This window comes from Pristiophorus japonicus, chromosome 12 (genome assembly GCF_044704955.1).
Source record: "Pristiophorus japonicus isolate sPriJap1 chromosome 12, sPriJap1.hap1, whole genome shotgun sequence".
Taxonomy (NCBI): domain Eukaryota; kingdom Metazoa; phylum Chordata; class Chondrichthyes; family Pristiophoridae; genus Pristiophorus; species Pristiophorus japonicus.
Genome location: NC_091988.1, coordinates 94872376 through 94889744, shown reverse-complemented (window position 1 = coordinate 94889744; position 17369 = coordinate 94872376). Strand labels below are relative to the sequence as shown.

The 17369-nt window shown below is 56.3% G+C and overlaps 1 protein-coding gene across 1 annotated transcript in view; it reads left to right on the top strand.

Annotated features, from left to right (window-relative positions):
* The window catches only part of trh (thyrotropin-releasing hormone), a 146671-nt gene that overhangs the window by 112735 nt on the left and 16567 nt on the right, over positions 1-17369 (top strand). The window contains exon 2 of the mRNA XM_070894817.1: positions 14006-14165. Within this exon, the coding sequence (XP_070750918.1) occupies positions 14006-14165 (160 nt within the window). The remainder of the gene's footprint in view (positions 1-14005; positions 14166-17369) is intronic.

The following is a 17369-nucleotide window of genomic DNA, read 5'->3' as shown; positions in this document are numbered from 1 at the left end:
GCAGGACGATGAATGCCCTGCGCCAAGAGAGGGGCATCTCCCCGGTCGCCAGACTTTCCCCCAGGACCCGCGCATAGTCGCTCCCCAGGACGTCCCAGAACGCCCTGTGGAACTCCACGGTCAGCCCGTCCAGCCCCGGGGATTTTCCCCTCGAGAGCCGGTCGAGGGCACCGGTCAACTCCGCCAGGCTTAGCGGAGCTTCCAGATTTTCGGCGCCCTCCGGCTGACCTTCGGCGGGTCCTCCCACAAAACTCTACGCGCTTCCTCACTGGACGGATCCGGAGAGAACAGAGCCCCGTAATATTCACGGGCCCTGTTGTTGACGCCCTCCGGATCCGAGACGAAAGAGCCGTCGTCGGCCAGCAGCATCAAGAGCTGCTTACGGACACTCTGCCTTTTTTCCAGCGAGTAGAAGGGGGAGCCGCGGTCCAGATCCTGCAGGAACCGGATCCACGACCTCACGAACGCGACTCGGGTCCTGGACGACTTGACCGAGACGGGCTTCCAGGTCGAGCACCTCTTTTTCTCGGCGCCCGACTCTGGCCGCCCGCCTCTTGGTCGACCCCCTCGCGTACTCTTGACAGAAGATGCGGACGTGAGCCTTGCCCAGGTCCCACCATAGCCTCAAGGAGGGGAAGCCCCCCTGCTTCCTTCTCCAGTCAGATTAGAATCGACGGAACGAGTCCTGGAACCGCACGTCCTCCAGCAGCCGGTTGTTAAAGTGCCAGTACGCGGACCCCGTCCTCGCGCGGAGCGAAGCGAGCTCCGCCCACACCAGGTGGTGGTCCGAACACGGCACCGGCCGCATGGAGGCCGCCGGGACGCAGGAAACGTACGCCCGAGACACGTAAAGGCGGTCGACTCTGGACCATCCTACTCCAGGCCTCACCCAAGTAAAGGCGCTGGAGTCGGGGTGGAGATTTCGCCAGACGTCCACCAAGTCGAAGGACCTGACCAGGTCCCTCAACTTCTCCATCGCCGTCATGCACTGTGGGGCACCGGAGCGGTCCCTCGCCTCGAAGGTGCAGTTAAAATCCCCCCCGAGGACAATGCAGTCGCCGACGTCGACGGAGCCAAGAAGAGAGGACACCTCTTCAAAGAAGCGCGTTTGCTGCGGGCTGGGCTGAGGGGTGTACACGTTCACGAGATGGAGCGGCACATCCCCCAGGCGAACCGTTACGTGCAGCAAGCGGCCTGGCACGGGCTCCTCGACCCCCAAGATCTCCGGCTGAAAATGCGGGCCCAGCAAGATGGCCACCCCACTAGAAATGGCGGTGAGGTGGCTCATGCGGACCTCTCCTTGCCATTCCAGGAGCCACGTGGCTTCGTCTCCCGGAACGGTGTGGGTTTCTTGCAGGAAGCACACCGCATATTTCCCCTCCCGCAGGAGCGAAAAATTGTCAAATCTACGGCGTGCCCCTCTGCCGCCATTGATGTTGAGGCTGGCTATGGTTATCTTCATGGCAAAAGCATAGTGCAACCTCTACCTTAACCTATTGTGGGGGAGGGAGCGGAGTCTTTTGTTGAACTCAGCTCCCTCCGCAGCCCAGCGAGGAGTCCCTCGAGCTCGCGCAGCTCAAGGTGTTGCTCCTTTGTCAAGGGCCCGCCCGCGGCCAAGGTTTTAGCGGCGGCGCGGACGGACCCCTTGATCAGCTCTGGCTCGGACCATTTTTCCAGGGCCAGTCGGGCTTGGTCGCAACGACCCCGGCTCTGGGCCAAAAATTCCCGGAGTTCCTTTGCAGGAATGAGGAGGGCCTCAGCGGCGGCCGCGAGCAGATCCACCGCCTCCCTGGCGGTGGTCTCTAGTTCTTCTCCCGCGTCCCCCACCGAGTCCCCGTCCTCCTCCGGGAGGTGGCCGCGAGCAGCCGGCCCATCGACCGCACAAGGTACGGCAAATGACCCGGCCGCTCCAACCGGCCCTGGCTCTGCCCCGATCCCACCCCCAGGATCGTCGGCAGAGGAGTCCCCACTGGGCTCTTTTAAAAACGGTGCTGGGTCAGGCTCCCCAAGTGCTCCAGCTCCAAAGTAAGGGGCGAGGGTGGGTGTTCCTCCCCCTCTCCGCTGTCACCCCCCGGCCCAGCATTTACAGTGTCATTAAAATCCTGAATTTCATTTTCTGCCGGGTCGAGCGACTCCCGGGGGAAGTTGATTAATAGCTGGGCGGGCTCAGGTTCGGCCTTTTCGGCCCCGCCCGCCTCAGTCCCCGGGACGCCCGGCCCGGCGGCAATGCATTCCTCCGCTGGCCCCACGCCCCCCACGACAGGCAGATCTTCCACGCCAACCCCGGGAGGCAGAGGCTGGGCAGCCTCGACTGTCTCACCCTCCCCGGGGACAGACTCATCTCGCCTACAGCGCAGCTTGGGGGCGCTGGTTGGGGACGCGGGACACGCGGCGGGCACCGACTCCTCCGCGGAGGGATGTTGTTCCCCCTCCGCCTCATCGGAGCCGCGCCTCCTTTTGTTCCTGGGGGCGCGCGGAGGCAGGGAGATCTCCATGTCTGCCGAGGCCTCCCGCTCCACCCCCCCCTTTTCCTTTTCTTGCCCGCGCCCGAGCCCCTCTGTGGTATTGGTCAAGGGCTCAGGCACGGGCTCAGGGCACCCCGCGCTCGCCGATGACTGGGTTGGGCTGAGCGCAGTGTTCAAGCTGTCTGGCGCACCGAGGGGACCCGCCTCGAGATGTTTCCCCTTCCCCCGCGCCTTCTTTCCGATCGGACTCTCTCCCTCCCCCCCGCCAGAGGCCGTGAAAGCAAAGGCCCCCGGCGATGCCCGCGCACCCACAGCTCCCGGCACATGGACGCTACTAGGGGGAGGGGTGGCGGCGGCACCAGCCTTGGCCGCCCTCGGTGGTTTGGCGGCCTTGGAGGCGGGGCAGTTCTTGCGAACGTGCCCCACCTCCCTGCAGGCATGGCACCGCATGCCGTCCGACGTCCAGAAGACGCGGTAGGCAGTCCCCTCGTGCACCACATTAGAATTCCCCTCCGTCGTGTCCTCCCACGCCAGCCGAACAAAGAGCTGGCGGCAGAAGGAGAACACGTGGCGCAGGCTGTTCTCCCTGAGGCCGAGCGGTATGGGGTTGATCCCTGACCTTACCTCCCCCAGTTGGTGTAGGTGAGGGAGGAGGAGCTCAGCGGGAACAAAGGGCGGAACGTTTGACACGATGACCCTCTGCGCGGTGGCCTCGAGAGTGTCCACCGGCAGGAACGTCCCGCCCACCGTGAGCCCCTTTTCGAGGGCCAGGGACACCGCCCGCTCCGACCCCAGGAAGAACACGGCCTTCCCAGACATCTTGGAGGCTGCGACAATGGCCGAGGGGCAGACTACCCCAGCCATCGCCCGCACGCACTCCTCGATGGTCATTGTGGGGTGAGTGTAGCTCTTGACCCCGTGTTTTTTCGTGATTAGCTGAAAAGGTGGCAGGGCAGCGGGTGGCGCAGGAGGTGCCGTGGATGTGGACACCGCCTGCGCATATGTCCTTGCTGGCCCCGCCACCGGCGTGGATGGGGTCGCCATCACGGGGTCCCTTTAAGGGCTACACCCACCCCAAAGTCACAGGCCTTAATGGTCTTAATTGGCCTCGTATATAGACTGAGCAGAGGAGCTCTTAACGAGGCACACCTCTCCCCTAGTTGGCAATTGGGGAGGGGCCTTGCTCCCTCTGCTCAGTTGTCTCAATTGTTTTTTTTTTGTAATTTGGAAGGAAGGGCTCTCAGAGAGAGAGGGGAGAAACAGAGAGTAACAGAGAAATAGAGAGGGGCGGTGGGAAGGGGGGGGGAACTGCTAGGGCAGGTCTCCCCTCGCAGCTGTGGGTGGGTGCAATCCCCAGATGGCAAAACACAAATAGTCTTTGGGGTGGTCTTCAGGTGAGGGGAAAAGATGTCTTCACCTGGGGCAGCTAGAGCCAACCAGGCACACACTCCCAACGATGTTTAATTAGGTGTTTAAAGAATCTTCAGCCTGGTAGCTCCAGCTATCCCAGGCTAGGCAATTAGGGGGGGGGTTCAATTGTGGGGGGGGCCTAGTTGTAAGCAAGGCCCCCACACACACTTCCATACACACACACCCCCCGCGATGTTCCGGCCCTCAGTGGTCTTCTTTCCTCCCCCCACCGATATAACAAAGTCTTTTTGGGAAATGCACCCACACCCACCTGTAGAATGGTAGTCTCCCTCCTTCCACACTGGATGTTGTTGTTGGTCTTTCCCCCTCTCTCCAACTCTTTGTAAAAATGGTAAAAAGTTGTAAGTTTTCTGCTTTTTCCTCCTCTCCCTCTGGGTGAAAGTTGGTGGTGAAGCCCCTTCCTTCCTTCTCTTCCTGGGCTGTTCTCAGGGCTCTCCAGGCAAGAGCAAAAGTTGATAGCTGCTCCTCTCACTGCAGCACAGCTCCAACTGAGCAGGACACGCCTCCACTGCTCCACAATTGGTCCTTGTGCATGAAACTCTTTTGAGTTTACCTGAAAAAAAACATAAACATTAAACCGTGCCACCCGACCTGGGTGACACACCAGACATTTACAAGGCCCTTTTTTTCCCCTTTTTTTGGGTTTTTTTTTGTTTTTTTTTCTTTCTTTTTTCTGGGCACTAAAATCACAATTTTTCCCCAGTGCCACCTATAAAAGGGAAGGGGGACACTAAAAGCACTGGCAATTAAAACAAATTAAACTTTAAAACATAAAATCAAATTAAAATTTGGTTGCCGGGCGTGATGATGCACTCCAGTCCCTCCGGTGCCCACCTCTCGCGGAAGGCCGCGAGCGTACCGGTGGACACCGCGTGCTCCATCTCCAAGGACACCCTGGACCGGATGTAAGAGCGGAAGAGAGGCAGGCAGTCAGGTTGAACGACCCCCTCGACTGCCTGCTGCCTGGACCTGCTGATGGCACCCTTGGCCGTGCCCAGGAGCAGTCCTACGAGGAGGCCTTCGGACCTACCCGCTCCCCTCCGCACAGGGTGCCCAAAGATCAGGAGAGTGGGACTGAAGTGCAGCCAGAATTTCAGGAGCAGCCCCTTCAAATTATAGAACAGGGGCTGCAACCTTGTGCATTCCATAAAAACATGGAACACGGACTCTTCAAGACCGCAGAAATTGCAGGCGGCCTGGGAGTCCGTGAACCGGCTTAAAAATTTGTTGCACGGCACTGCTCCGTGCACCACCCTCCAGGCCAAGTCCGCGATGAATAGTGGGAGGACCCCTGCGTAGAGTGCCCTCCATCGGGGACCCCCGCCTCCTCCGGACGGCAAGATGGAACGCCATGGCGTGTCCGGACGGCCGGCGAGGATGGCAAAGTTGAGAGTGTGCAGGAGCAGCCCGTACAGGAAACCCCTCCGCGCGGAACTGAAAGGCACGGAGAGGATTTCCCCGAGGCGGCTCAAGTTGTGAGGCGCCGGCCCCCGAGGGAGGTTCCGGGGTTTGGCGCCGATGAGGAATTCCGTCCGGACGGGGGTCAGTTCGGACGGGATCTCCCCGCGTGCTTGAGCCTCCTCGATGCACCTAATGGAGTCAGGGCCCAGAGCTGTTTTTAGCGACTCGATGGCATCGGCCGCGTGGCGGACGTTGGCAGAATTTAGGCGCCGCGCCGCGTGTCTGGCGCCATCCAGCCCGCTCCTCCACCATCGAGCAGGTCCCTGACCCTGGTCAACTCACCAGCCACAGCCCTCTCTTCCGACCGCCACATAAATCCTCGGTCGTGGAGGTACGGATTCCCGAGCAGCGGCTCCTGCAGGACGGCCGCCACTCCAGCCGGCGGAGAGCTGCGCTTGGTTGAGACTTTCTTCCAGACCCTGATGAGTTCCTTGTAAAAGACAGGCAGCTCCCGGAGGGCGGTCCTGACACCCCCCAAGTTCACAAACAGGAGCTGCGTGTCGTAATTGAGGTCGCGCTGCTGGCGGAAGAAATACGTCGCCAGAGCACACCACCTAGGAGGGGGCTCGACGTAAAGGTATCTCTGCAGGGTCTGAAGACGGAAAGTCGCAAGCTGGGCGCTTGCGCACACCAACGACTGACCGCCCTCCTCAAGCGGGAGACTCACGACTGCGGCAAAGACCGAGTGCTTCCTGTTGTTCCAGAAGAAGTCCACCAGCTTCTTCTGTATTTTGGCGACAAACGCAGGAGGAGGGGTCAAAGTGACCAACCGGTACCACAACATTGCTGCCACCAGCTGGTTTATGACTAGCGCTTGACCCCTGTAGGACAGCACTCGGAGCAGTCCTGTCCAGCGCCCTAGGCGAGCGGCGACCTTGGCCTCCAGCTCCTGCCAGTTCACCGGCCAGGCTCCCTCGTCGGGGCTAAGGTAGACTCCCAGATAGAGGAGATGGGTCGTGCTCCAGGCAAAAGGCCTGAGCTCCTCCGGCAGGGAGTCCACCTGCCACTGACCCACCAGGAGTCCGGAACATTTCTCCCAGTTGATCCTGGCGGAGGACGCAGCCGAGTAAATCTCCTGGCACTCACGCATCCTCCGCAGGTCAGCGGGATCCTCTACCGCGAGGAGCACGTCATCGGCATAAGCCGAAAGGACGACCTCCACGCCCGGCCCTTGCAGAGCCAGTCCCATCAACCTCGTCCGCAAGAGGCGCAGGAAAGGCTCCATGCAAACGGCATATAACTGGCCGGACATGGGGCATCCCTTGCGCACCCCTCTCCTAAAGCGAAGGGACGCCGTCAAGGACCCGTTAACCTTAATCAGACACTCCACGGCGGCGTACAAAAGTCGGATCCGGGCGACGAAATGCGTCCCGAACCCGAAAGCACGCAGAGTTCCGAGCAGATAGTCGTGATCCACCCTGTCGAACGCCTTCTCTTGGTCGAGGGATAGGAAGGCGACCGACAGACCAGCCTCCTGGGAACAATGGATGAGGTCCCGGACCAGATGGATGTTGTTGTGGATTGTCCGGCCCGGGACCGTGTATGACTGGTCGGTGTGGATCATGTGGTCCAGCACGGCACCAAGGCGAGCAGACATCGCCCTGGCGAAGATTTTGTAGTCCGTGCTGAGGAGGGAGACCGGGCGCCAGTTCTTAAGGAGGCGGAGATCGCCCTTCTTAGGCAGCAGGACGATGAATGCCCTGCGCCAAGAGAGGGGCATCTCCCCGGCTGCCAGACTTTCCCCCAGGACCTGCGCGTAGTCGCTCCCCAGGATGTCCTAGAATGCCCTGTGGAACTCCACGGTCAGCCCGTCCAGCCCCGGGGATTTTCCCCTCGAGAGCCGGTCGAGGGCACCGGTCAGCTCCGCCAGGCTTAGCGGAGCTTCCAGATTTTCGGCGCCCTCCGGGCTGACCTTCGGCAGGTCCTCCCACAAAACTCTATGCGCTTCCTCGCTGGACGGATCCGGAGAGAACAGAGCCCCGTAATATTCATGGGCCCTGTTGTTGACGCCCTCCGGATCCGAGACGAGAGAGCCGTCGTCGGACAGCAGCGTCAAGAGCTGCTTACGGACACTCTGCCTTTTTTCCAGCGAGTAGAAGAAGGGGGAGCCGCGGTCCAGATCCCGCAGGAACTGGATCCGCGACCTCACGAACGTGCCTCGGGACCCGACGAGCTGCAGGTCCTTCAGCGCGGCCTTCTTCGCTTCATACACCGTCCGCAGGGCCGGGTCCTGGACGACTTGACCGAGACGGGATTCCAGGTCGAGCACCTCTTTTTCTAGGCGCCCGACCCTGGCCGCCCGCCTCTTGGTCGACCCCCTCGCGTACTCTTGACAGAAGATGCGGACGTGAGCCTTGCCCACGTCCCACCATAGCCTCAAGGAGGGGAAGCCCCCCTGCTCCTTTCTCCAGTCGGACCAGAATCGACGGAACGAGTCCTGGAACCGCACGTCCTCCAGCAGCCGGTTGTTAAAGTGCCAGTACGCGGACCCCGTCCTCGCGCAGAGCGAAGCGAGATCCGCCCACACCAGGTGGTGGTCCGAACACGGCACCGGCCGCATGGAGGCCGCCGGGACGCAGGAAACGTAGGCCCGAGACATGTAAAGGCGGTCGATTCTAGACCATCCTACTCCAGGCCTCACCCAAGTAAAGGCGCTGGAGTCGGGGTGGAGATTTCGCCAGACGTCCACCAAGTCGAAGGATCCGACCAGGTCCCTCAACTTCTCCATCGCCGTCATGCACTGTGGGGCACCGGAGCGGTCCCTCGCCTCGAGGGTGCAGTTAAAATCCCCCCCGCCGACGTCGACGGAGCCAAGCAGAGCGGACACCTCTTCAAAGAAGTGCGTTTGCTGCGGGCCGGGCTGAGGGCCGTACACGTTCACGAGATGGAGCGGCACGTCCCCCAGGCGAACCGTTGCTTGCAGCAAGCGGCCTGGCACGGGCTCCTCGACCCCCAAGATCTCCGGCTGAAAATGCAGGCCCAGCAAGATGGCCACCCCACTAGAAATGGCGGTGAGGTGGCTCATGCGGACCTCTCCTTGCCATTCCAGGAGCCACGTGGCTTCGTCTCCTGGAACGGTGTGGGTTTCTTGCAGGAAGCACACCGCATATTTCCCCTCCCGCAGGAGCGAAAAATTGTCAAATCTACGGCGTGCCCCTCTGCCGCCGTTGATGTTGAGGCTGGCTATGGTTATCTTCATGGCAAAAGCATAGTGCAACCTCTACCTTAACCTATTGTGGGGGAGGGAGCGGAGTCTTTTGTTGAACTCCACTCCCTCCGCAGCCCAGCGAGGAGTCCCTCGAGCTCGCGCAGCTCAAGGTGTTGCGCCTTTGTCAAGGGCCCGCCCGCGGCCAAGGTTTTAGCGGCGGCGCGGACGGACCCCTTGATCAGCTCTGGCTCGGACCATTTTTCCAGGGCCAGTCGGGCTTGGTTGCAGCGACCCCGGCTCTGGGCCAAAAAGTCCCGGAGTTCCTTTGCAGGAATGAGGATGGTCTCGGCGGCGGCCGCGAGCAGATCCACCGCCTCGCTGGCGGTGGTCTCTAGATTTTCTCCCGCGTCCCCCACCGAGTCCCCGTCCTCTTCCGGGAGGTGGCCGCCAGCAGCCGGCCCATCGACCGCACAAGGTACGGCAAATGAACCGGCCGCTCCAACCGGCCCTGGCTCTGCCCCGATCCCACCCCCAGGATCGTCGGCAGAGGAGTCCCCACTGGGCTCTTTTAAAAATGGTGCTGGGTCGGGAAATGACAGCGGAAGGGGTTCCCCCTCCGCCCCAGGAACCGGGGAACAAGGAGAGACCCGGCCATAGGAAATCCCCAAGCTCCCCAAGTGCTCCAGCTCCAAAGTAAGGGGCGAGGGTGGGTGTTGCTCCCCCTCCCCGCTGCCACCCCCCGGCCCAGCATGTACAGTTTCATAAAATTTGTTCATTTGTGTTTCTGCCGGGTCGAGCAAACCCCGGGGGAAGTTGGATATTGGCTGGGCGGGCTCAGGTTCGGCCTTTTCGGCCCCGCCCGCCTCAGTCCCCGGGACGCCCGGCCCGGCGGCAATGCTTTCCTCCGTGATCCCCACGCCCCCCACGACAGGCAGATCCTCCACGCCCTCCCTGGGAGGCAGAGGCTGGGCAGCCTCGACTGTCTCACCCTCCCCGGGGACAGACTCCTCCCGCCTACAGCGCTGCTTGGGGGCGCTGGTGGGGGACGCGGGACACGCGGCGGGCACCGACTCCTCCGCGGAGGGATGTTGTTCCCCCTCCGCCTCAATGGAGCGGCGCCTCCTTTTGTTGCTGGAGGTGCGCTGAGGCAGGGAGACCTCCATGTCTGCCGAGGCCTCCCGCTCCGCCCCCCCCTTTTCCTTATCTTGCCCTCGCCCGAGCCCCTCTGCGGTATTGGACAAGGGCTCGGGCACGGGCTCAGGGCACCCTGCGCTCGCCGGTGACTGGGTTGGGCTGAGCGCGGTGGTCAAACTTTCCGGCGCACTGAGGGGACCCGCCTCTAGATGTCTCGTCTTCTTCCGCGCCTTCTTTTCGATCGGACGCTCTCCCTCCCCCCCGCCGGAGGCCGTGAAAACAAAGGCCCCCGACGATGCCCGCACACCTACAGCTCCCGGCACGTGGACGCAAATAGGGGGAGGGGTGGCGGCGGCGCCAGCCTTGGCCGCCTTCGGTGGTTTGGCGGCCTTGGAGGCGGGGCCGTTCTTACGAACATGCCCCACCTCCCTACAGTACTGGGACCTGTGATGTATCTCCAGTACTGGGCCCTGTGGTGTATCTCCAGTACTGGGCCCTGTGGGGTATCTCCAGTACTGGACCCTGTGGTGTATCTCCAGTAATGGGCCCTGTGATTTATCTCCAGTACAGGGTCCTGTGGTGTATCTCCAGTACTGGGCCATGTGGTGTATCTCCAGTACTGGAGATACACCACAGGTCCTAGTACTGGAGTACCCCACAGGTCCCAGTACTGGAGATACCCCACAGGGCCCAGTACTGGAGATACCCCACAGGGCCCAGTACTGGAGATACACCACAGGGCCCAGTACTGGAGATACACCACAGGGCCCAGTACTGGAGTACCCCACAGGGCCCAGTACTGGAGTACCCCACAGGGCCCAGTCCTGGAGATACCCCACAGGGCCCAGTACTGGAGATACACCACAGGGCCCAGTACTGGAAATACACCACAGGGCCCAGTACTGGAGATACACCATAAGAACATAAGAACATAAGGATTAGGAACAGGAGTAGGCCATCTAGCCCCTCGAGCCTGCTCCGCCATTCAATAAGATCATGGCTGATCTGGTCGTGGACTCAGCTCCACTTACCCGCCCTCTCCCCGTAACCCTTAATTCCTTTATTGCTTAAAAATCTATCTATCTTTGACTTGAAAACATTCAATGAGCCAGCCTCAACTGCTTCCTTGGGCAGAGAATTCCACAGATTCACAACCCTCTGGGAGAAGAAATTCTTTCTCAACTCGGTTTTAAATTGGTGTAACTCCAGTGCTGGGACCTGTGGTGTATCTCCAGTACAGGGCCCTGTGGTGTATCTCCAGTACTGGGCCCTGTGGTGTATCTCCAGTACTGGGCCCTGTGGTGCATCTCCAGTAGTGGGCCCTGTGGTGTAACTCCAGTACTGGGCCCTGTGGTGTATCTCCAGTACTGGTTCCTGTGGTGTATCTCCAGTACTGGGTCCTGTGGTGTAACTCCAGTACTGGGCCCTGTGGTGTAACTCCAGTACTGGGCCCTGTGGTGTATCTCCAGTACTGGGCCCTGTGGTGTATCTCCAGTACTGGGCCCTGTGGATTATCTCCAGTACTGGGCCCTGTGGAGTCTCTCCAGTACTGGGCCCTGTGGATTATCTCCAGTACTGGGCCCTGTGGAGTCTCTCCAGTACTGGGTCCTGTGGTGTATCTCCAGTACTGGGTCCTGTGGTGTATCTCCAGTACTGGGCCCTGTGGTGTAACTCCAGTACTGGGCCCTGTGTGTATCTCCAGTACTGGGCCCTGTGGTGTAACTCCAGTACTGGGTCCTGTGGTGTATCTCCAGTACTGGGCCCTGTGGTGTAACTCCAGTACTGGGCCCTGTGTGTATCTCCAGTACTGGGCCCTGTGGTGTAACTCCAGTACTGGGCCCTATGGTGTATCTCCAGTACTGGGTCCTGTGGTGTATCTCCAGTACTGGGCCCTGTGGTATATCTCCAGTACTGGGCCCTGTGGAGCCTCTCCAGTACTGGGCCCTGTGGACTGTCTCCAGTACTGGGCCCTGTGGCGCCACTCCAGTACTGGGCCCTGTGGATTATCTCCAGTGCTGGGCCCTGTGGTGTATCTCCAGTACTGGGCCCTTTGGTGTCCATCCAGTACTGGGCCCTGTGGGCTCTCTCCAGTACTAGGCCCTGTGGACTGTCTCCAGTATGGGCCCTGTGGTGTATCTCCAGTACTGTGCCCTGTGGATTATCTCCAGTACTGGGCCCTGTGGAGTCTCTCCAGTACTGTGCCCTGTGGATTATCTCCAGTACTGGGCCCTGTGGAGTCTCTCCAGTACTGGGCCCTGTGGATTATCTCCAGTGCTGGGCCCTATGGCGTCTCTCCAGTACTGTGCCCTGTGGATTATCTCCAGTACTGGGCCCTGTGGAGTCTCTCCAGTACTGGGCCCTGTGGATTATCTCCAGTGCTGGGCCCTATGGCGTCTCTCCAGTACTGGGCCCTGTGGTGTAACTCCAGTACTGGGCCCTATGGTGTATCTCCAGTACTGGGTCCTGTGGTGTATCTCCAGTACTGGGCCCTGTGGTATATCTCCAGTACTGGGCCCTGTGGAGCCTCTCCAGTACTGGGCCCTGTGGACTGTCTCCAGTACTGGGCCCTGTGGCGCCACTCCAGTACTGGGCCCTGTGGATTATCTCCAGTGCTGGGCCCTGTGGTGTATCTCCAGTACTGGGCCCTTTGGTGTCCATCCAGTACTGGGCCCTGTGGGCTCTCTCCAGTACTAGGCCCTGTGGACTGTCTCCAGTATGGGCCCTGTGGTGTATCTCCAGTACTGTGCCCTGTGGATTATCTCCAGTACTGGGCCCTGTGGAGTCTCTCCAGTACTGTGCCCTGTGGATTATCTCCAGTACTGGGCCCTGTGGAGTCTCTCCAGTACTGGGCCCTGTGGATTATCTCCAGTGCTGGGCCCTATGGCGTCTCTCCAGTACTGTGCCCTGTGGATTATCTCCAGTACTGGGCCCTGTGGAGTCTCTCCAGTACTGGGCCCTGTGGATTATCTCCAGTACTGGGCCCTGTGGAGTCTCTCCAATACAGAGCCCTGTGGTATATCTCCAATACTGGGCCCTGTGGAGTCTCTTCAGTACTGGGCCCTATGGTTTATCTCCAGTACTGGATTCTCTTCATTACTGAGGCAAGACACAGACCTGTAGATAGAATGGGCATAGTGGGCAAAATGACCTTGGGAAACACTGGCAAAGTTGAGAGTTGAGTTTGACGTCCAGGGCTCCCAGGCCCCTGTGGTGGGATGTGCCCAGCTGGACCCGGCATCTCCCATTGGAAGGACAGGAGGTCAGCAGAGAGACACTTGAACAGTGAGCTTCTGGCTGCTCTCAGATGCTCTCCCTCCACTGGTTTAGAGCATCTTTAGCTGTTTGTGCGTTCCCCAAATAAAAAGAGAGGATGAAAATAGAAGAGAAATTTCAAACTAGAAACTATGAGCAATCTAAACTAATATTAGCACTGCTGATAAAGTGGTAGCACTTCCACTTCTGAGTCAGAAGGTGAAGGGTTTGAACCTCACTACAGCCAGTCTCAGCAATTGGAGTCAGGGGCTCTGGCTCTGAATTCTGAATGGGACACTTGCATGCAATGAGTGTCGGATATCCCCCCCGCCATCCCCATCGTAAGGGTTGTGGGAGCCCATAAAACCCTCCCGCTGTATAGGATTAACAACAACGACAACATATATTTATATAGCGCCTTTAATGTGGTAAACCATCCCAAGGCTCTTCACAGCAGCATTATAAGACAAAACACATACATTTGACTCCGAGTCACATAAGAAGAAATTACAGCAGATGACCAAAAGTTTGGTCAGAGATTGGTTTTAAGGAGCGTTTTAAAGGAGAAAAGAGAGGTAGAGAGGTTTAGGGAGGGGGTTCGAGAGCTTGGAGCCCAGGCAGTTGAAGGCACGGCCACTGAGCCATTATAGCAGTCGGCTGGGATAAAGATGGTTATGGTCATGGAAGGAGTGTTCACGTCACGACCTGTCAATCAGCCTGCGAGCCCTTCCACTACTTCACACCAAGGGAAGAGCACGAAGATATGAAAACCACGTCACTGTTGATCTCCTGTACCTTTAACTTGTTGCAAGATTATTCTATCTGAGCAAAATATACGTGAGGGGAGAAAATGGATTCAAAAATTGGATAATGCCTTGGTGCAGGATTGGTGTCAGCTGGTTTATCCATACAGTCACCTTGCATTTTATGAGTGAGATTGTAAGGAGCCACTTCATACGCCTTTGTCAAATGAATGAAATGATCTCAATCTGATCCACTGTGTGACTACCGATTAAATGATAACAAAATAAAGAATGTATCTATTAATGTTGGTTGAAAAATCTAAATGAACGAAGATAGCTGTTGTCCAGATTCTTCTCTTTTCTGATCTCAGTTTATTTTCCCTTGCTCTTTGCCTTGCTGTCTAACTGTGAGATCGCACAGCCAATAGAACTGTCTGTGAATGTAATACTGATGAATGAGGAACATAATTTACACCCTGAGCTGGGCAGCAGCATGATGCTCATTGTGGAGGAAGACACCTGCCTCAAGAGGTAATTATCCAATCGGGGTCTGTTCCTGACATTGGATACAGAACGTTCCATCTGAACAAATAAATCAAAAATGTGCCCCCATTTCTGCTGCTGCCTGAATTCAGCTTTTTAAATTTAATTAAAGCTCGCTGGGCATCTGGGGCGTGCGTCCTTGTTCAGTTTGTTCTGGTTCTGCAACTGAGGAAATGTGATATATTCATACAACATCACTAACAAACACACTCTGCAAGATGGCTCCAATACAGAAACTATCTTTATGTGACCTTGCCACATGAACCATTATTATTTACATCAGGAGTTGCATTACCACAGTAGTCCACTAGGTGCAGCAGTAGTCCATGATTACAAGAAGAACTTGGAATATAGGAACACAGGAAATTGCTGTACGAAATAAGACCACAGTCCATCTAGTTCACATTCTACCATCCTAGTAGTCACATGATACAATAAAGGAGCTGTTGACTAATCATGGCAATCCAAATTGATCAATTAGTCTACAACAGACCCAGCCATGAGATGAGGAAAGCTCGGAGGTGGAGAGCTTTGGAAACCATAAGTTCGAAGTTACCTGTTCAAGCATGCTATACTTACCACCTGTTATGTCTCAAATTACTCATACTCTTTTATTCTTGCATTCACATAGCACCTGATCATGTCCTCAGGACATCCCAAAGTGCTTCCTATTCAATTAAGTACTTTTGAAGTGTATTTGCTGTTGTTATGAAGGCAAACACGGCATATGGGTACCAATACTTATACACCAAGGACTCCTCCAGGAGGTCGCAAGCATGTCATCTTGACTGCTAAAGCTAAACTCAGTGAGACAAGGTCAGAAATCCCCAGGAGCTTCGGTGCGTTGTACCGTTTATAGGTTTAATTACGTAGGACGAGTGTGTATCCCACATGTCAGCACGTTCTGTATGTATGCTGTTGACATATAAGCTCGTTTCAGTGGTGAAGTTAGCTGCTCCCATTTGTTGTGCAGGCTGCTTGCTGTCTTAGGTTGTTTAAATCACACGAGAGCTCATTAGTTCTCTGTAACATTTGACGTCGCATGTGGCCATTGCAGAATGAGTACTAATATGTGGATATATATTTTAAAAGCTTACCATGGCTAGTCTACCTGGTACACATATACTTACACACCCAACCCCTCAGCCAACCACCAGAAAAAGACTAACCATTCAAGAAAGAAAGACTTGCAATTAATTATCATCATCATCACAGGCAGTCCCTCGGAATCAAGGAAGACTTGTTTCCACTCTTAGCATGAGTTCTTAGGTGGCTGTACAGTCCAATACAAGAACCGCAGTCTCTGTCATAGGACAGATAATCGTTGAGGGAAAGGCTGGGCTGGGAGCCTGGTTTGCAGCATGCTCCTTCCGCAGCCTGCGCTTGATTTCTGCATGCTCTCGGCGACGATACTCAAGGAGCTCAGCCCTCCTGAATGCACTTCCTCCACTTAGGGCGGTCTTTGGCCAAGGACTCCCAGATGTCAGTGGGGATGTTGCACTTTATCAGGGAGGCTTTGAGGGTGTCCTTATAATGTTTCTTCTGCCCGCCTTTGACTCGTTTGCCGTGGATGAGTTCCGAGTAGAGCGCTTGCTTTGGGAGTCTCGTGTCTGGCATGTGGACTATGTGGCCTGCCCAGCAGAGCTGATCAAGTGTGGTCAGAGCTTCAATGCTGGAGATGTTGGCCTGGATGAGGACACTAATGTTTGTGCGTCTGTCCTCCCAGGCGATTTGCAGGATCTTGCAAACTCATCGCTGGTGGTATTTCTCCAGCGACTTGAGTTGTCTACTGTACATGGTCCACGTGTCTGAGCCATACAGTGTATTATATAGTGACTTTACATTACATTATATAGCGACTTTCACAACCTCAGGACGTCGCAAAGTGCTTTACAGCCAATTAAATACTTTTGAAGTCACTGTTGTAATGTAGGAAAGGCAGCAGCCAAGTTATGCACAGCAAGAACTGTGATAATGACCCCAAAAAATGGTTTAACGATGTTGGTTGAGGGATAAATATTGAGGGTGGAACTCCCCTGGAACTCCCCTGTTCTTCTTCAAAATAGTGCCTTGGGATCCTTTACATCCACCTGAGGGGGGAAACCGGGCCTCAGTTTAAGAACATAAGAACATGGAAAATAGGAGCAGGAGAAGGCCATACGGCCCCTCGAACCTGCCGCCATTTAATACGATCATGGCTGATCCGATCATGGACTCAGGTCCACTTCCCTGCCCGCTCCCCATAACCCCTTATTCCCTTATCGGTTAAGGAACTGTCTATCTCTGTCTTAAATTTATTCAAGGACCCAGCTTCCACCTCTCTGAGGCAGCGAATTCCACAGATTTACAACCCTCCGAGAGAAGAAATTCCGCCTCACCTCAGTTTTAAATGGGTGGCCCCTTATTCTAAGACTATGCCCCTTAGTTCTAGTCTCCCCTATCAGTCAAGCGCCCTCATAATCTTATACGTTTCGATAAGATCACCTCTCATTCTTCTGAATTCCAATGAATAGAGGCCCAACCTACTCAATCTTTCCTCATAAATCAACCCCCTTATCTCTGGAATCAACCTAGTGAACCTTCTCTGAACTGCCTCCAAAGCAAGTACATCCTTTCTTAAATATTGAAACCAAAACTGCACGCAGTATTCCAGGTGTGGCCTCACCAATACCCTGTACAACTGTAGCAAGACTTCCCTGCTTTTATACTCCATCCCCTTTGCAATAAAGGCCAAGATTCCATTGGTCTTCCTGATCACTTGCTGTATCTGCATACTAAACTTTAGTGTTTCATGCACCAGGACCCCAGGTCCCGCTGTACTGCAGCACTTAGCAATTTTTCTCCATTTAAATAATAACTTCTCTTCGATTTTTTTCTGCCAAAGTGCATAACCTCACACTTTCCAACATTATACTCCACCTGTCAAATTTTTGCCCACTCACTTAGCCTGTCTATGTCCTTTTGCAGGTTTTTTGTGTCCTCATCACACATTGCTTTTCCTCCCATCTTTCTATCGTAAACAAACTTGGCTATGTTACACTCGGTCCCTTCATCCAAGTCGTTAATATAGATGTAAATAGTTGGGGTCCCAGCACTGATCCCTGCGGCACCCCACTGGTTACTGATTGCCAACCTAAGAATGAACCATTTATCCCGACTCTCTGTTTTCTGTTAGTTAGCCAATCCTTTATC